Raw genomic sequence first — 20073 nt, forward strand, 5'->3', positions numbered from 1 at the left:
GGCTCAGCGTCACAATTACAGTCATGAGAGCAATTGCCATTGATTTAAAATAAAACCAACAAAATGGATTCTGGAGCACAATTCTGCAGGATGGAGTGGATTCTGCTGTGGAATTGCAGAATAGACTGATCCTGGGGTCTAGCAAGTACCTATCCTTTTAAATGGAGCATGCATAAGAGGGTGGGTTTAATAAAAGAATGGTTATAGTTACTGAGGTTGCCTTAAGTCTACTTTTCTAGACCTTCCATGGATGCCAATGTGAGGAGGAAGGCCCTCAGCCCTGGAACCCTGTCTGCAGTGCCTGAGACGATGTTGGGAAAGGGAAGACCCCAATTCTGATTACTTATGGGAGATGGGGAGGGAGAATTAGGGCAGGGAGCTGGAGTCCTGAGCTGGGTGGGCCTCTTCAGGCTCTGGAAACAATGTGGTGTCTGTGTCTTTGGTCAAGAGGGGAAAGAATAAATCTTTTGCTAGGCTGGTAAAGCTAGTATGTATTCCCTAGGGCTTCCCGACACTTAAAATGCTACAAGGGCACAGTTGTGCCACTGCAGTTCTTCAGTGTAGACACTACATATGCCAACAGGAGGGATTCTCCTACCTGTTGTAGGTAAGCCACCTCTCCAAGAGGCAGTAGTTAGGTTGACAGAATTCTTCCATTGCCCTACTGCTGTCTACTTGGGGACTTAGGCCTGGTCTACACTACCAACTTAGGTCGACATAAGCCGCATTAAGTCAATCTAATAATATATGTGTCTACACTACCGGGTCCCTTCCGCTGACCTAAGTGGCCTGTAAAGTTGCCTTCTGTACTTCACCTCCACGAGAGGCGTAGCGCTTGATTCGACATCCATGGGTCGACATGAGGATAGTGTAGACACTGCACTGTGTAATTCAAATGAATTGGCCTCCAGGTCTCTGCTGTGACCACTATGAAGAGCACTTTCAACTCCACAGTACGTCAGCCAGGTACACAGGAAACAGCCGCTCCCCTGTTAAAGCCCCAGGAGCTTTTGAATTTTCTTTTCCTGTTTGATCAGTGTGGAGAACTTGCCAACACAGATGATCATGGAGATTCAAGGCCACAAATGCGCTCCAGCACAGAGTACAGAGGTGGTGGATCTTATTGCTGTGTGGAGAAGAGTCTGTGCTGGCAGAGCTCCAATCCAGCAGAAGAAATGCTGACATCTATGCCAAGATTGCGTGGAGGAGAAGGGCTACACCAGGGACACACACAGCACTGCCCCATGAAAATAAAGGCACTTCGGCAAGCATACCAAAAGACAAGCGAAGCAAACAGTCGTTCTGGTTCTGCCCCACAAATAAGCCGCTTTTATGAGGAGCTGCATGCGATTCTTGACAGCGACCCCACAACTACCCCACATGCTCCGTGGATACCTCCCAGAAGCCCCAAGTGACCCTGAGCAACAACAAGGAGGACATTGTTGAGAAAGAGGAGGAGAACGTGAGGCAGGCAAGTGGAAGATTCATTCTCCCTGACAGCCAAAAACTGTTTTTAACCCTGGACCCCACCCCTTCACAGGACTAGTTGGCAGCACAGCATGAGGCCAGGGAAGGCACCTCTGGTGAGTACACATTTCCAATCAAACTGTAAGAGTTACATGGTATTTTTTATGTTTAATCTGAACAAAAAAGTAGGTGTAGTGGGTATCGGTGGCTACTCCAGCTACGCAGAGGGTGCTCTCCAAAAAAAGACTGTTTATGTGCATGGGGATGGCCCGGAAATTCGCCATAGATATCTCTAGGAAGCTTTCATGGAGGTACTCTACAATCCTTTGCAGGTTTCTGGGAAGTGCTGCCTTATTTTGTTCACCACGGTAGGACACTTTCCTACACCACTCCAGTATTAAGAACATAAGAACGGCCATACCAGGTCAGACCAAAGGTCCATCTAGCCCAGTATCCTGTCTTCCAACAGTGGCCAATGCCAGGTGCCCCAGAGGGAATGAACAGAACAGGTAATCATCAAGTGATCCATCCCCTGTTGCCCATTCCCAGCTTCTGGCAAACAGAGGCTAGGGACACCATCCCTGCCCATCCTGGCTAATAGCCATTGATGGACCTATCCTCCATTAATTTATCTAGTTCTTTTTTGAACCCTGTTATAGTCTTGGCCTTCACAACATCCTTTGGCAAGGAGTTCCACAGGCTGACTGTGTGTTGTGTGAAAAAATACTTCCTTTTGTTTTAAACCTGCTGCCCATTAATTTCATTTGGTGGCCCCTAGTTCTTGTGTTATAGGAAGGAGTAAATAAGACTTCCTTATTTACTTTCTCCACACCAGTCATGCTTTTATAGACCTCTATCATATCTCCTTAGTCATCTCTTTTCCAAGCTGAAAAATCCCAATATTATTAATCTCCCCTTGTATAGCAGCCGTTCAATACCCCTAATAATTTTTGTTGCCCTTTTCTGAACCTTTTCCAATTCCAATATAATTTTTTTGAGATGGGGTGACCACGTCTGCAGGCAATATTCAAGATGTGGGCATACCATGAATTTATATAAAGGCAATGATATTTTCTGTCTTATTTATTCCTTTCTTTATAATTCCCAACATTGTTTGCTTTTTTTGTCTGCCACTTCACATTGAGTGGATGTTTTCAGAGAACTATCCACAATGACTCCAAGATCTCTTTCTTGAGTGGTAACAGCTAATTTACATGAAGCTGATTTCACTTTGTAGTGTAGACACGGCTTTAGTTCTGCTTAACTATGCCCCTAAGCCATGTTATTAAATTGAGCTAATTTTCTGCTGTAGACCAGGCTTTAGGATCAGTACTGAAGTAGGGAGTCTCCATAGAGCTAGGAAAATGTTTTAATTTAGCGTGCTTTTCTTTTAAAACTTGTTCCATAGTGGCTTTCTCAAGTTCTTCCTATTCCTAGACAGTGAATTAAACTGCTTAAGTAAATTGGTCAGCCATTAGTAATGCTTGTGACTTTTTCCACTTCAGAAGAAATTCTCAATAACTCTGATATGTGCAATGTTTCAAAATAAAGTTGTAATTAAAAAAAAAGCTAATAATTCATAGTAGTGGTATCCTAATACTTTTATGTGTCAATAGGTATCATGTTGGGGGCTGGTATAAGAAGAACCAGTGGTGGAATTATCTATACTTGGAGTAGTCTCTTGTATAATTTAGAAAGATACATTATTTTTTTCATATCTTTTTAAGGGCAGAAGAGACCATTATGATAATCTTGACAAACCGCACAACACCAGCCCTAGAATTTCACCAGTTCTTGCATAAGGGATAAATCTATCACAGGATTAAGAACCTAGAACATCTGCCACTGAATGCCAGGGGCTATACTTCTTGGGCTATCAGACTGGCTTCCTACAGCGTTTCAGTTGTTTGAACTGTCATGTATTTGCTAAGCAAGTAAAATGTTCAAATTAGTCCAAAATACAGGAGCCCTACTCTTGTGTAGCCAGCATGCTGCTATCACCTGACTCGATTAAATATTTCATCACTCTCTATTTTTGGGGAGACTTTAACCCATCAATAATACTCACAACACGGGGGGGGGGGGCGCAGATTTTAAGCCCAGTAAAAGGTCAGCTGGCATGAGAGAGACACAAGACACAAACCTAACAAGGTTTGTCCGTACTGCAACCGTGCTTCACTCTGTGGGTTTCTGGCAGTCGATCAAATTCAGTCGGTTTGGCCTAGAGCGTCAGCTCTTTGGGGCAGGGGCCGGCTCTCGCTAGGCTGGTGTGGTGCCTAGTCCTGACCGCGGCTGGTCGTCTAAGTGCTGCTGCAATATCCGGCAGCCGGAGGGGAATATGTTCATTTACAGCGCCCTGCCCTGGCAAAGGACCCACCAGAGACCCCGGGCGCGCGTGGTTGTAGCCTGCCCTCCTTGCGGGGGCGGGCCCAAGGAACGAGCCCAGGGAGCGGCTCCTGCGCGCGGATGGCCGAGGCGCCCCGGGCCGGGCCACCCTCCCCAGCGCGGCCTCCTCGAGCGCCTCTGCTTTGCCCAGGGCGGAGCCTTCCGGGCAGCACGGGGCACTGCCGCGCCGCCGGGACAGCCAGCGGGACGCGCTCACGCTAGCAGCGCCATCGCGTGGGGGAGCCAGTGGGGTCGCAGTACCCTGGGGAACCCCCCCGCCCGCTCTGCGCTCTTCCACGGGACCCGGCGCCGCCCCGCCGCTCTGCTGACACAGGTTACGTTACGTGCCTCCCGGAGCGCATGCGCATTGCGCAAACGCAAAGAGCCCCGCGCGGGTCACGTGAGCGCGCCCGCTCCTCACGTGACGCTGGGCTCGGTAATTTACCCAGAAGCCTGCACGCCTCTCGGAGGTCAAGATGGCGGTGAGGGCACCAGGTGAGGAGTTGGCGGCGGCGGCCTCCGCGAGTCGCGTGTCTTTCCCGGCTTCTGGCCGCGGATGAGCCTGGGGACACGGCAGTGCCGGGCTCCGTGCGCGGAGCGGGTGATTTCTGTCCCCCCGGCCGCTGTTGGGACGTTGTGCCCGAGGGTGGGGGGAGAGGCCCCTGACCCTTTCTCTCTGCGCCCGGCCACATCCGCAGCCCGGGAGGCAGCCCTGCCTCGTTAGCCCCAGCAGACGGCTCTGTGGGGGCGGGGGGAGCCAGAAGGATGGGTTGGTTGGGGACAAGGGGTCCCACCTGGGAATTCGGTGGGAGGGGGAGGGGAGTTAGATTGGGGAATTGGGACTCGAAGTAAATTCAGTTCTACAGTGTTCTGCTTCTTTGTGAAGTCTGGGTAGGTTTGCTTTTTCAAAGGTATTTGTGAGGTGGCTTAACGTTCTCACTTGTTGTCAGGGGGCTGACCTAATGTGCCTAGTTTCTCCCCTCCTCATAGAAGTTTCTGTTTCCTATTGTGTTTTCATATACAGTCAGAAATTTAGGGCTGGAAGGGACCTGGAGAGCTCATCTAGTTCATCCCCTGTACTGAGGCTGGACCAAGTATACCTAGAGTCCTAAGCCATCCTAGAGAGGTATTTGTCAACTCTAACCTGTTCTTAAAACTTCCAGTGATAGTAGTTTCACAATTTGTTTTGGAAGTCTATTCCAGAATTTAATTATCCTTATAGTTGGAAAGATTTTCCTAATATGTAACCTAAATCTCCCTTGCTGCAGATTAAGCCCATTACTACATCTCCTACCTTCAATGGACATGAAGAACAATTGATTGCTTCTCGTTTTAACAGACTTTAACATATTTGAAGACTGTTATCAGGTCCCTTTATTCCGCCTCCCGTTGTCTTTCTATCAAGACTAACCATGCTCAGCCATTTAAACTTTTCCTTATAGATCAAATTTTCTGTATCTTTTATCATTTTAGGTGCTGTCTTCTGGACTGTGTCTAATTTGTACACATCTACTTTGATGCATGGTGCCCATGCAGTACTCCTGCTGAGGCCTCACTAGTGTCAAATAGATCAGGACAATTGCCTCCCTTGTCTTACATATGACACTCCTGTTAATACACCCCAGAATGTTAACCTTTTTTGCAGGTGAATCACATTGTTGACTTGTATTCAGTTTGTGATCCATTATAATCCCTGGTCCTTTTCAGCTGTGCTACTGACAAGCCAGATATTCCCCATTTTGTAGTTGTGTATTTGATTCCTCTTCCCTCCCCTGCCCCCCGCCCCATTGAGTGTAGAATTTTGCACTTGTCTGGAATTTCATTTGTTTGATTTCAGACCAATTCTCCTATTTGTCAAAGTCACTTTGAATTCTAATCCTGTCATCTAGAGAGCTACCAATTCCTCCGAGCTTGCTGTCATCTACGTACTTTATAAGCATACTGTCCACTCTATTATCCGAGACATTAATGAAAATGTTGAATAGTGTCAGACCCTGGAGTGACCCCTGAAAAAGACCACTAGATATGTTCTCCCAGTTTGACAATGAACCATTCTGAGTACAGTCTTTGAACCAGTTGTGCACCCGTCTTATAGTAGTAGTATCAAATAACATTTCCCTAGTTTGCTTATGAAAAATCATGTGGCAATATGTCAGAAAAGCCTTACTAAAATCAATGTGTATCACAACCACCGCTTCTCCCTCATCATCCAGGCCAGTAATCCTATCAAAGGAGAAAATTAGTTTGGCATGATTTGATCATGACTATTACTAATAACCTTATTATCTTGAAGATGCTTACAAATTGATTGTTTAACTTTTCAGGCACTGTATCAAATTTAAGATGACTGGTCTATACTTCCTTGGGTCCTCTTTTATCTTCTTTTAAAGATAGACACTGTGTTTGCTATTCTCCAGTCCTCTGGAACCTCATCTGTTCTCCAGGGTTCTTGAATCTTCTTAGATTGCTTCAGCTACTTCCTGAAGTACTTTCAGGTGAATTTTGTCAGGTGCTGCTGACTTGACTATATCTAACTTATTTAAATAAAAAACAGAACAGGTTAAAGAATAATCTGGTCTATGTTCCTTCCTCCTTGTCAGTACTAATTGTGTTAAGCATCTGGTCATGATTTTCTAGTGAGGATTGAAGCAAAATAGGCATTCAACACCTCAGCCTTCTGGATGTCATCTGTTATTAGCCTCCTTCCCTGCAAAGTAGTGGGCCCACTCTTTCCTGTCTCTCTTGTTCTGTAAATATATTAGCAGCCGCCTCTTGTTGCCTTTTATGTCCCTTGCTAGGTGTAACTCACTTTGTGCCTTAGCCTTTGTCATTTTGTTGTGCTGTTCTTTTGTACTCATTCTTAGAAATTTGTCTTTCCACTTCTGGTAGGATTAATTTTTGTACCCACCTGTGGGCTTCTGTCATGGGTCCCCTTTGAACCTAGTTTAAACCCCTCCTCGTTAGGTTGGCAAGTCTGGGCACAAAAATGCCCTTCCCCTTCTTGGTTGGGTGAACCCTATCTCTTCCTAGCAGTCCTCCTTTCCTGAACAGTATCCCATGGTTGAGGAAGCCAAAGCCCTCCTGTCAACACTACACAGCTATGCATTCATCTCCAACATACACATGTCCCTGACTGGGCCCTTTACCCTCAGCCTGCAACTCTGACTCCTTCACCTTTGCTCCCAGAGCCCAGTAGTCGGTGCTGATCTTAGTGAATGAGAAGCATGGGGTAGTGGTCAGAAGGATGGATAAACCTTGCAAAAAGAAAAGGAGTACTTGTGGCACCTTAGAGACTAACCAATTTATTGAACATAAGCTTTTGTGAGCTACAGCTCACTTCATCGGATGCATACTGTGGAAAATACAGAAGATGTTTGTTTTTATACGCACAAATCACTACAAAAGGTTCTCTCTCCCCCCACCCCACTCTCCTGCTGGTAATAGCTTATGTAAAGTGATCACTCTCCTTACAATGTGTATGATGATCAAGGTGGGCCATTTCCAGCACAAATCCAGGGTTTAACAAGAATGTCTGGGGGGGGGGGTCTCTTGTTTTCCTAACTGCTCCGCCCCCCCTTCCTCAGGCGTTCTTGTTAAACCCTGGATTTGTGCTGGAAATGGCCCACCTTGATTATCATACACATTGTAAGGAGAGTGATCACTTTACATAAGCTATTACCAGCAGGAGAGTGGGGTGGGGGGAGAGAGAACCTGTTGTAGTGATTTGTGTGTAAAAACAAACATCTTCTGTATTTTCCACAGTATGCATCCGATGAAGTGAGCTGTAGCTCACGAAAACTTATGCTCAAATAAATTGGTTAGTCTCTAAGGTGCCACAGGTACTCCTTTTCTTTTTGCAAATACAGACGAACATGGCTGTTACTCTGAAACCGGATAAACCTTGGCAACCTTTCCATAACGTCTAAGATGTGGGATTCAGACAGGCAGTGCTCCTTCTGGGATGTTGAATCAGGTCAGTAGATGGATGCCTCCGTCCCCCTCTGAAATAAGTTACCAATCACCGCCACCTTTTGTCTCCTCCTTTTGGGTGTGGTGGCTGTGAGCATTCCAGCCTTGGGGACAGGTGGTTCCTTTCCCTCTGCCATTGGTGTCTGCTCCTCTTGTCATGTTGCCAGTACAGCATATTGGTTCTTGACTTTGATGGACAGGGGACCTAAGTTGGGAGTGGAGCACTGTCTACTGCATGAGGTGGCCAGCAGCCAGTTCCCCTTCCCCCCTCTAGTAGGGCTGTAATGTTCTCCAGTCAGCTAGCATGCTCCATTCTTGATGTTTTCATGAGCATCCTGTTGATGATGTCCTTGTGCTCCCAGATGCTACACAGACAAACCACCTCCTCGGTGTGTCTTTCACTTTGTGTGAGTCCACCAACAGACACCTCTCACACTGGATAGTTTCCCCTGCCTGGCTTTTGTTAGCGGGGATATGCATGCTGCATTCTTAGCAAGTCAAGACCAGGACCTGGGTAGGAGCCTCCAGGGTCCGGATGCCTGTCGGCCAGGGCACAGAGAAACAGTTAGCAGTGGAGTTGGTGACACATTGGTTTTTGTTCTATCGTGGGCTCTTCCTTGTAGAGTACCTGGAAGTTAAACTTGGGAGAGGTGTGATGGTGGGGGGGGGGGGAGGGGGAGAGAGAATCACCTTATCGCTCTGTCTTCCTCTGCTGGGGAAATCTGGTTAATTGCCATAGTAAACCTGCTACCTTTCTGTTATTCATGGGTTTCAGAGTAACAGCCGTGTTAGCCTGTATTCACAAAACGAAAAGGAGTACTTGTGGCACCTTAGAGACTAACCAATTTATTTGAGCATAAGCTTTTGTGAGCTCATCATGAAGTGAGCTGTAGCTCACGAAAGCTTATGCTCAAATAAATTGGTTAGTCTAAGGTGTGCCACAAGTACTCCTTTTCTTTCTGTTGTTCATGGTTTCTTTAAAACTGCTCATTCATACTCTGCAATATGTTTCATGTATTTTTAAGGCACTCATCACCATTCTCTCTCTCCTTCTTTGCCTATCCCACACAAACTTAGCTTCCTTGGAAGCCTCTCTATTGCCATGCACGTTATTCCTAGAAGAATCCTAAATATAGCAAGTGTGATTGTAAAATCACAAAAATTTGTGGGGAGTGTCAGGGGTGATGTAGTAGTACCTGAAACTCTTTTTAATTCCTTTTGTGTAATGGACTAAATTTCAAATTGATAGTGTCCCTTTTAAGCACTAAAATCTTTCCACTGAGCAAGACCAGAGAGACGGAGTAATGTATGAAAATGAGATACAAGTATAATATGTAAAACTATTCTATAATATCACTTATTGTGATCCATCTTAGTGTTGATTACTGGCTCAGGAACAAAAAGGAAAACAAGCATACCAAAATAAGGCTGCACCGTACACGCCTCTCGGAAGAGGATGAGAACAAACGTGACAGATGTTAGTAAATGCTTAATGCACTACTGGAAAGTGCTTCGTGATTAGGGTGGCATAAAAAGCTATAACCAATAGAATAGAAATAGAGTTCTAAAAAGATCTTGCTGTTGGATCAGTACAAGTATTTTTCCACCTGTGCCTCACTTAATCATTTTCTTCATGTATTGTGCAATGTTAACTTTGTGCAAAAATCCTCCCCTTCCCCAAACTCTGTTTAAGCAAAATTTAAGTTAATATTTACTTTCGCTGTTGTTCTCTTTCCCAGTGAAAACTGAGGCTGTCAATATCCATTCTGCAGTTTGATATACTTCTGGGTTCAAGGGGAGCAATGGTTGCCCAATTTTATTAAACACTGAATTTCTTTTGTTCTCTACTAAACATCACTTAAACTGGTCTAGGTTCTCTTTAACATAGAAATCTTAGTTTGTGATCTTGGAGTGGTTTGTAAAAACTCAACTAAAATTTCTTGATAATATCAGTGCTCTAAAATGTCTAATTGTCTGTTTTTTGAGTTATGCTATAATGTTCACCAGCTTGTGTCTCAGTAATAGCTAGACAAATGTTGTAAGCTGGTGTTTAAGTCTTTAGAGATATTTTAACTAGTTCTGCTTGTGGAAGCAGACACTAAAATAATACTGTACTTAAGTGTGAGGGGAGGAAAAAAGATAGCAACCAAAGTGACATGACTTCAGGGTAAAATACCTCATAGCACAAGGGCTAGGGGAAATACACAAATATAAACAAGTAATATTGGAAAACAATGCATCTTTGCTTTTTAATGGTATAGAGTGTATTTTTATTCCTGGTGTGTTGTGAGGTGATAGACCTTAAAATTGTCATTAGTTCCTGGTATTAGTCTGAGGGTTTTTTTGGTACTGGTCCAGGACTTGGTCCAATATAACTTTCAGACCCTGCTTAATAAGGCAGATACCAAAATGAGTATTGTAGGAGTACTATAATCTTATGTGCACAGTATCATTTTAAAAACACTGAAGAGCAGATGAAAACAAAACTGGCTTTGGTGTAGCCTAGATTAAATGGCATAATTAACATATATGCATAGCAAAGTAGATATTAAAATATTTGCATGTTAATCCGCTGCTAGTTATCTGCCAATGTTAAGTTTTTTGTCTTACTTCTGAACTAACAGAGATCACTTTCAGTTTCAGCAAGTGGTCGACTGTTAGAAGGCTTTCGCAAATGGTATTACAACGCAGCTGGATTCAACCAACTTGGTAGGTGTCTTAATTTTTTTAAGAGTTGAAAACCGCAAACATTTGTGTGCATCCATTGCCTGTGTAAAGAAACTTTCCAGATTTTTAAAGTTGAATACAAATACATTAGTTTTGAAATTGATACGCAAGATAGGTTTTAAATTAGTTAGCCACACCCTTCTATTGCAATCGTGAAAATGTTTGTAGTAGCTTGAAAAATATTGAAAAATGCTACTGTTACAGGATTAATGCGAGATGATACCATATATGAAGATGATGATGTAAAAGTAGCACTGAAGAGGCTTCCAGAAAATCTTTATAATGAACGACTATTTCGCATCAAGAGAGCCCTTGATTTGAGTATGAGACAACAAATTCTTCCTGAAGAACAATGGGTGAAATATGAAGAGGTATTTGTAAATTCACTTTTTTAATATAGGCAATTTATCTGTTTTCATTTTTAAATGTTTGTTTCTTCTATACAAGTTTGGCTATGTCCTGTTAAATGAAAACAATGAATCCTTATTGGACAGGAGACAGCCTACTAAGCCTTGATCCTGAAAAGACTTCCATGTGCTTAATTTCACACGTGCGCAGTCCCAATGAAATGTATAGCCAACTCACATGAGTAAAGATGAGCAAGTATATAAGTGTTTTTCTGAGATACTTAGAATTTGCTCTTGTATCTTACAGGATGCATTTAATAGTATTTTACTTTGATCAGTGTATTATTTTGTATCTTTTATAAATGTAAGTTCCATTTACAGCACACTACTTAAAAGCTTGAGTATTCTTACTGCAATTATAAATATGACATTTTTACTGCTGTGCAGTTAAAAATGCCATCTTCCAAACAAAACTGAATGTTGTATATTGTAAAAGTCTCCCAGTAACACTAGTATATCTTGATTTTTTGATAAGCTCCTTTAATTTTGCAGAAAACTATTCTGACCCAAAGATTTTATTCTTAAAATGGGCTGGGGACATAGGGAGGGGGGAAATTGTTTAAAGGAGAACTCCAATGTAATGTGAGAGATTCCAGTTGTAAAGTAACTTTATACCTAGATATGACTAAAATACCTGATTACCATGGAACTTTCTTTCCTTTTTAAGTGCCTTAAATGTGTCACACTTAAAGTCCAGCAATGCTGTGACACTTTCCTATATGCAGTTGCCACTCATTCATGTAACGGGAAGGTTATACTAAGTTACTCCTGGGGGAATTCTGCACCACTGCGTGTGCTCAGAATTCATGTCCCCTGCAGATTTCTTTGCTTCCCTGCAGAAAACAGAAAAATGACTTTCTGACAAGGAAGCCAAAGGGAAGGTGCAAGAGCAGTCACACACCACTCCCTAGCTGCACAGGTATGTTTCAGGCACTCGGAACAGCTAGCAGAGAGGTAAATCACTACAGGGCTGGGGACACCCCAGCCAGTGACTCCTACCCTGAGCTGGGATCAGCTGCTAGTCCCAGCTGGGCTGGAAGCAGGAGAGGATGGGACTTCCTCTTCCCTTGCAATACGTGTCTGGGGCTGTGTCAGACCCACCCCCAGAAACCTCCCCCCAGCTGCAGGAAGCTCAGCATCCTCCCCTGCTTCTTGCCCCCATTGCTCCTCAGCTGCTGGGGGAGGGGTACCATATGGGGAGCTGCTCCCCCATTCCCCCACCAACCCCAGGCATCTGGACCTCCCAGATGTCCCCACCAAGCCTTATCCTGTACATCCAGAACCCCCTTTGCCCTCCATACCCAGACCCCAACCCCTGCACCCAAACACCAATCTATGCACCAAGACCACCCCTGATGAGCTCCCTGAGCCCCCACATCCAGACCCCCAATCCACTGACCCCCCCCCCCATTAGCTGTACTCAGACCCCCACCCCACTCCCACTGACTTCCCCACACCCAGACCTCTCCGCTGAGCCCCAACCACTTTTTCACCTGGAAGCCCCTGCAGAGTCCTATTGCCCTTGGAATCCCTCCAACAAGCCTCTGTGCTTCCAGATTCCCCCCCCCCCAATAATCTTCTCCCTTCTGCCCCCCACCCCCACTGAACTGCCTACACCCAGATTGTCCCACACCAAATCCTCTCACTCTACACTTGGATCCACCCACACTGACCCTCTCCACACTTGGATCCTGCCTGCTTGCCCCACACTTAATGCACAGGGCAGGCCAAGGCCTTGTGCTGTGTTAGGGTCAGGTGCAGCATCACCACTGAGTCTGTATCCTTGTGTGCATCTGTATTGATGCACACAATCGTCTGAGTTGCAAAGTCAAGCACTTGAAAGTTTGGAAATGTCATTTACATTTGCTGTGCAACCTTAATTCTGCTCTCTTGTGTGTGTATGCATTCTGATAGTCAATCATTAGATCACATACTGTTTTTTCCACAGGACTCCTTCCTCATGCACTGAATGAATTTGTGTGATTGTTCTTTAATGTATTTTTGGTATAATTTTTTAGCCTTTTAGAAAAGGAAAGGTTAAACCCAAATTCTGGTTACACAATGGTGATGGATGTTACAGTTTCATTGGGGTTTGAATCCTGAGCTTTCAGCACTGCTGCATGCTTGACCTGTTGGACCAACTACATTAGCAAACAGCAGGAGAAGGCTGTTCTCATAGACTTTAAGGTCATAAGAGACCATCATGATGATCTAGTCCAAGGGTGGGCAAACTATGGGCCACCGGCCTTCAAGCTCCCACTGGGGAGCGGGGTCTGGGACTTGTCCCTCTTCGGCGCCCCAGGTGGGGAGCAGGGTTGGGGGCTGCTCCACCCGGCTCCCAGAAGCCGTGGCATAGCCCCCTCTAGCACTCCAATGGGAGCTGCAGGGGTGGTGCCTGCAGATGGGGCAGCATGCAGCAGAGCTGCCTGGCCACGCCTCCGTGTAAGAGACGGAGAAGGGACATGCTGCTGCTGCTGCTTCTGGAAACAGCTTGAGGTAAGTGCGTCTGGAGCCTGCACCCCTGAGCCTCTCCCCATGCCCCTGCCCCAGCCCTGATCCCCCTCCAAACCCCTCATCTCAGCCTGGAGCACCCTCCTGCACCCCCAAACTCTTCATCCCTAGCCCCACCCCAGAGCCTGCACCCCCAGATGGAGCCCCCTCCCGCACCCTGAACTCCTCATTTCTGGCCCCACCCTGCAGCCCGCTCCCCAACCCCAATTTTCTGAGCATTCATGGCCCGCCATACAATTTCTATTCCCAGATGTGGCCCTCGGGCCAAAAAGTTTGCCCACCCCTGATCTAGTGTGACCTCCTGCACATTTCAAGCCACAGAACCTCACCCACCTGTAATAGATTGCTCACCTCTGACAAAAAGAAAAGGAGTACATGTGGCACCTTAGAGATTAACCAATTTATTTGAGCATAAACTTTCGTGAGCTACAGCAGTGAGCTGTTAACACGGCTGTTACTCTGAAACCTGTCGCCTCTGACAGTTACTGTAGTCTTCAAATCCTGTTTTAGGGATGATTTATTCCAAAGGGTGGTGAGGAATGGGCTGCTGGCACCATATGGTAGATCTGGGGGAACCTGGCCAGGCTGTCTACCTCTCTTCCCCCCCAAGAGATGGGATTTCCTACGCGCGCGCACACACACACCAGTTTGGTGCCCCATGGGTGAGGGATGAGCTGCTGAGACCATATGCTGCTTCTGGAGTTATAGTGGTGGCCAGAGTGAATATAGGGTGGCTCTACTCTTTCCCCTGGTGCTACATCTGCTCTGACAGCTCTTATATATCCACGTGGTGGTTGGCCTTCAGAATGGTCATGTTTACTATTGGCATTCTGCCTAAATTTTCTGGGAAATGTAAATAAGTGTGTTAAGTTAGCTAAACTTGAATGGAATTTCATGGGAAAAGGCACTTCTCTAGATGGAGGGCTTTCTTGTTACTGAGTTTCAAAGGCCTGTTACAGTGTAGATGTGATAGCTTCTCAAAGTCGCAGGAATCTTATACTGTAAAGTTGCAACCTGCTCCCCCTCCTCCCCCCGGTTTTCAGGTTTTTAAAAGATTGCTTTAATCACTTTTCAATGTAGTTGCTCGACCCAATTTTTAAATGCAGAATTTACCTTGCTGAAAACGCTAGCTTAGCCAAGTTTCACTGTTTTGCACACCAAATTTTCATGCATCCCTAGCCACATCAGATGGCATAGGTGAGACTAAATTTACAGTGTAGGGTCATATCCTTCAATAGCACCGCATTAGGCATGATGACTGGCCATTGAATTCAGTTGAGGTGGAACAAAATATCCCAGCTTGGCACGGAGTTAACATTCCACCTCTGTAGGATTCTGTCAGCTGGAGTATGGAGGGAAATGCAGTTGTGGGCTTAATTTTTCAAGAGTCATAATTGCGCAATGAATTTGAAGGCAATGACAGGTATTTCAGGAAACCTGTTATAAAAGAATTTTCAGATGTATGTATTTAGCACAACAAATATAACTGTATTTTGGAATTTTCCAAAGATCCCCAACCCTTAACAAAAGTTAAGGAAAGCCTGCAGAGCTCTGAATTTAATATTTTGTCTTCCAACAAGGGCAAATTATTTGAAACGCAATTGTTTGCTGTAGAAGAAGAAAAGTCCTTGCACAAAGCTGCTTGCAGTCTAAATGCGCAAACAAAATGTATACATAGGTTGAGGTTAAAATTATGCATGTGATCTTTGAATCTATAGCTTGTGCTTGGTATTGGTAATTGAACGGTCACATTGCCAAGTTCTTCATTTAACAGTATAGTCTATGATTATACCACTATGCCAGCTGCGTTTATAGCACCTTGTGCTGTAATCCTGTTTAATTCACTTGCTAATATGGGTCAGTATTTGAATGACAGTGATTTAGTAGCGACTTGCTGCTTGCATTTGTTTAAATTTCAACTTAAGTCTGTATTCTGCCTACCAAAATTTCCCTTCCAGTTTCAACTGGATATGTATTTATTCCTGAGAGAACTCTGCACCACTGAGCAAAGCAGACTTGTGCAGAAATTAACATGCGCACAGAATTTCCTTTCCTGCACAGAAATGGGCTGCAGTGCTGTAGGTCACCACTAGGGGCCGCTGGACCCGGCAGAGCCTAGCTTGAACATAGAGACACTATCTGTGGGAGGTTTCAGAGTAGCAGCGGTGTTAGTCTGTATTCGCAAAAAGAAAAGGAGTACTTGTGACACCTTAGAGAGTAACGAATTTATTTGGGCATAAGCTTTCGTGAGTTGCAGCCGATGAGTGAGCTGTAGCTCACAAAAGCTTATGCTCAAATTCGTTAGTCTCTAAGGTGCCACAAGTCCTCCTTTTCTTTTTACCTGGGGGAGGGAGCTGGAGGGTTCCTGGCAGCTGCAATTTCCAGCATACCCTGAGGGAAGACAGCAGTGCACAAGAAACTCCATGCAAGCCTGGGACCAAGCATCAGGCTGTTTCTCCCTCTGGATCCCTGGGCTCGGGGGGGAAGGGGAGTGTCTGGGCTGGGGGAGGCACCATAGCTGGGCTCTGGGGGCAGGGGTTGTGGTTGGTCTGAGAGGGAAGGGGGCAGAGAAACAGGAACTGGGTTGTCATAGGGGTTTCTTTAATTCTCTACTCCTGGGGGAATTTCTGTGTGCATCTGTATTGTTAGACATATTTGCTGACATACTTTGAAATAAATTACCAAAATAATTGAAATGGTGTGATTTATATAGTGTTACTTTGATAAATAAAATTTGCAGAATTTTAAAATTGTGCACAGAATTTTTATTTTTTGGGCACAGAATGCCCCCAGGAGTAATAGTTCTGTATTATTGCTGTGTTTTAACAGAAGTCTACACTCCTCTTTAGTGGAGAACAGTGTCTTGTCTAATAATTCTTAGCACTTAAATAGCTCTGCAACTGCAAACGAAAATGTTCTATAAAACATCTTGTATGAATTTGGGTTGCAAGGTGTTATATTTTGCATGGTTATTTTATGTATAAAAGAATAACCATCTCATGAAACATGGTACTATCTCCTAAACTGTACTGGATGAGATATGTTGGCTAAAAGAATAAACCTTGATTGTTGAAGCCAAATCACCTGGCATATTTGCAAAATACAAAAAGGAGTTGTTCATTATACAACATTGTGTTGCATGGCCTAGTTCGGATAATTCATTCCAAAACAAGACGTTGGCCAGGAAGCCAGAGTTAGTTGTTATCCTAAAGCTGGTGTGACTTTAAAAGGTAAACCAAAAAAATGCTCCCCAAATGTCTGCAGCAGGATATTGATCACAACGGTCCCTTCTAGCTTTGGAATCTAACATTAAGTGTTGAAGATTCTGGATCTTATCTTAGATGGGCAGGTCTTTCATGACCTGCTTTTAAGTGTTTGGAAGCTCCTTTCAGGAACAAAAGGGATTCAAACCATCAGTATTGGAAAGGTGGTGTGCAAGACTTCTCCAGTCAGTGCAACTGTGGTCAGTAGCTATCCAAAGGGAAAATAACTTGGGGTATAGGAGAAAGGAAGACTAGAATTGCTTGTGGGCAAGATTAATACATTTTTAAATCCATAGGATCCTACAGATAATGGATTACTCAAGTGACTAAACATAGCTGGACAGATTCACAATAGTTGCATGTAGGTGTGAAACTATTTCTTGGACACTACTTCTGCAGCTCAAGGAGTGGATTGGAAGAAACTGAAGGGCATTAAATGCTTAAAATACAAAGAAATTTTATTCTACGGATAAAATAGCAAGAGCTTAGTTCAACCATTTTAATTGGCCTTCGAATTGTTGATCATGTGGAACTCAAGTTCCACCCAGAAAATAGCTAAAACCATGTGAATAAGAAGGTCTCTAAAATGTAGGATGATCAAAGCTTGGTTATTCACTAGAGCACTTTGGTATTGAACAATGAGTTGGGAAAACTCCTGTGCTTTTGCCATGGAAGACCTGCAGGAGGGCGTAACTTGGAGATGGGGTTGCACATGAAAGCATGATTTGGCCTGCTCATGGTGATGAGGCATGAAAAGGTAGAACACAGCTTGACTATCAGATGACAGGCTGAATTTGCAGAAATTGGAGCTAGAAAATTCATCCTTGGCCCCTTAAAGTAGGCACAGTTTGATACGAATTTGAGAAACACAGAACCCCTGTGTGCCATTTTCAGTTGCACTTCCAGAGTTAGAGCTGCACTTAGTGTGACATTTCTTGTATATGTGTGTTTTTTTTTTTGTTTTTTTTTGTTTTTTTTTTTTTAAAAAAATCTGTTCTGTTTCAGGATAAAAAGTATCTCGAACCATACCTGAAAGAGGTAATCCGTGAACGACTTGAAAGAGAAGAGTGGGACAGGAAGTAACTGCTGGGAAGATACTTCATGCAAGCTGCTGCATTTCTTTCTAACAAATATTTTAAAGTTATGGTAAAAATCTGTTGGGAGGAAAATCTGAGGCTGAAGAAACTTTGTTCACTGAATTTGTCAGTCCAAATAAAATAAACACGTCAAAAGTACAAAATCTAGTTGGAGACTTCTTTTGTAAATTGTAACAAAGCAGTGTTCAGACCTTTCCTACAATCAGATACATTGCATATCCTCACATAAATGTGGTCTTCATTCCAGCCTCTTGATTCATACTCTTGTCATAGTACAGCTGCTTCCTGCAGCTGGGAGGGTAGGTAAGCAAAAGTCTTTGGGTGTTTATGCCAACTCCTCTAGTTAATTTATAAAAGGGATACTTATACATGGAGTGATAGGCTTATATCCTTCATCGCCTCTCTTCCCTGGAGACAGGAATACTATGATGCGTGCTTGAGTACTTATTCAACAGCATTATGTAACTGTGTGTGTACCCAAGCACATGGAATACTACAGGAATGGAATGGAATTTGAGTGATTTGTTAACCACAGAATAAAGATTGCCTCAGTTTTATTAATGTCCTAGTCACTCCCTTCATATACTAAATGCTGAACACCACTTTAGAATAGCTGTCTTCTTTGGTAACAATGGGTAGTTCTAATTCTAAATTCTTGAAATTTTACAATGTTACTGGGTTATAGTGACTTACTCTGATACCCTTTCTAGAAACTAATTTAAAGAGGCATATGTCCTTCCTCCCTTTGCCCAAAGCAAGTCTTTGTGCAAGCTGCTGATCTCAAGTACAAATGTCTACATGTTTAATATATGGACAGTTTAAGCATATGGACCGTTTAAGCACAGAGAAAGTAACAGCTTTCTTGTGAGGCCACAGAATCTTCAAAAAGGAGATGGAGCTCAAATGTGGGTTGTTTTAAAATTAAAACCTGATGGTGGACCATATGCTTTCCTGCATTTTTTTCCAAAGCCTGCCTCAAAACTCTGGGCATGTGCAATCCTGTTGAAATGCACAAGTCTTGCTCAGATAGTAGCAAGATGTGCAGACTTTAAGAAATAGCACATGTTTGTGATCTGCAGAAAGATAAAAGGAGGCAGGGCAAAGCTAAGAGGATTACATATTACGCTGTAAAAACAAATTAACTATGAAAACATGGAGCAAGCCAAGTCTTCTGGTGGTAGGATTAATTTGGCCGACTGACTAGAGCACTGGGATGGGACATGGGAGTCTTTTCCTAGCTCTGCATCTGGCCTGTTGTGTGACCTCCAGCAAGTCACGTTACCTTGGTGCCTCAGTTTCCCCATCTGTAAAATAGGGATATGCTCTTTTTGTAAAGTACTTTGAGCTCTATGGATGAAAAGCATTATGTAAGAGCTAGGTATTACACATCTATTTTTGAAATAAGTGGTCCACACAGTTTGCAGATGGATGGTGACCATCTCAGACTAGCAGTTTGAAAAAGTTGCTTTCACAATTCCATCTGCCACAGCCCCTTACAAATTCTTTCAACAAAGGATCCAGTTATTTTCTTGCTTCCCTGAAATCCTAGTAAAATGTATTGACTAAAACATTTTTGCTGTTACAGACCTGCAAATGAAAGATGGATGTACCTTTTTATAAACTATAAAAAGAAGGCCTGAAAGCTTATCAGACTTTTTTAAACCGTTGAAGTATCAGCAATGTGTAGTCTGCTTTTCCTGGGAGTTTCAGAAGTGGGATTGGTGCTCTGACAGTCTAATCTCATTTTTAAAAATTCTTAAGTGTTTGTAGGCAGAAGTTTAAATAGGTGTCTAAACAAGTAGTCTAAATCTAAATTAAAAAAACTTTTCAATTAAATGATTAGACTTTGGTAGTGCAATATCTTAATCCTAACACTAGTTCATAAAGTATTGGAGGCTAAGGTTTTCATAAGTGAATGGTGACTGAGTGCTCAAAGTGAGATACCTTAAAGTGGCCTGACTCTTTAGAAAGAGCTGAGCCACCCATGCTCTGAAAACTGGATCCTAAAAATGGACACTTGAAATCACTGACTTTTTAAATAAATGTCTGCAGCATTCACAAAATCTACACTTGTATTGTAAAAAACTTAAGAAGCCTTTTGAACTGCCTTAAAACAATGAAGCAAAGTATAAATTCAATTTTCTTTGCCAAATAGCATTTAAAGTTCTGTGCTGGGGGAGTGGCAGGGAGGAAACCAAATTAAGCATAGGTGGTTGTACTATTTATTGCTAGGTTGACTTTCCATTA

The 20073-nt window shown here is 43.7% G+C and overlaps 1 protein-coding gene across 1 annotated transcript; it reads left to right on the forward strand.

Annotated features, from left to right (window-relative positions):
• The first annotated feature begins 4241 nt into the window (after window positions 1-4241).
• Window positions 4242-17969, forward strand: UQCRB (ubiquinol-cytochrome c reductase binding protein). Its single transcript, XM_073330522.1, has 4 exons — window positions 4242-4347; window positions 10459-10530; window positions 10753-10919; window positions 17735-17969. Exons 1-4 carry the CDS (start codon window positions 4329-4331, stop codon window positions 17810-17812), a joined length of 336 nt encoding a protein of 111 aa, XP_073186623.1. The 5' UTR covers window positions 4242-4328; the 3' UTR covers window positions 17813-17969.
• The last annotated feature ends 2104 nt before the right edge of the window (window positions 17970-20073 follow it).

The sequence above is a fragment of the Lepidochelys kempii genome, chromosome 2 (assembly GCF_965140285.1).
Source record: "Lepidochelys kempii isolate rLepKem1 chromosome 2, rLepKem1.hap1, whole genome shotgun sequence".
In the NCBI taxonomy this organism is placed as follows: domain Eukaryota; kingdom Metazoa; phylum Chordata; order Testudines; family Cheloniidae; genus Lepidochelys; species Lepidochelys kempii.

Excerpts from the sequence above, each read along its gene's own strand:
- UQCRB (XM_073330522.1), top strand. Across the intron at positions 10,531-10,752 it reads AGCTGGATTCAACCAACTTG|GATTAATGCGAGATGATACC; the intron begins GTAGGTGTCTTA and ends CTACTGTTACAG. Across the intron at positions 10,920-17,734 it reads AATGGGTGAAATATGAAGAG|GATAAAAAGTATCTCGAACC; the intron begins GTATTTGTAAAT and ends GTTCTGTTTCAG.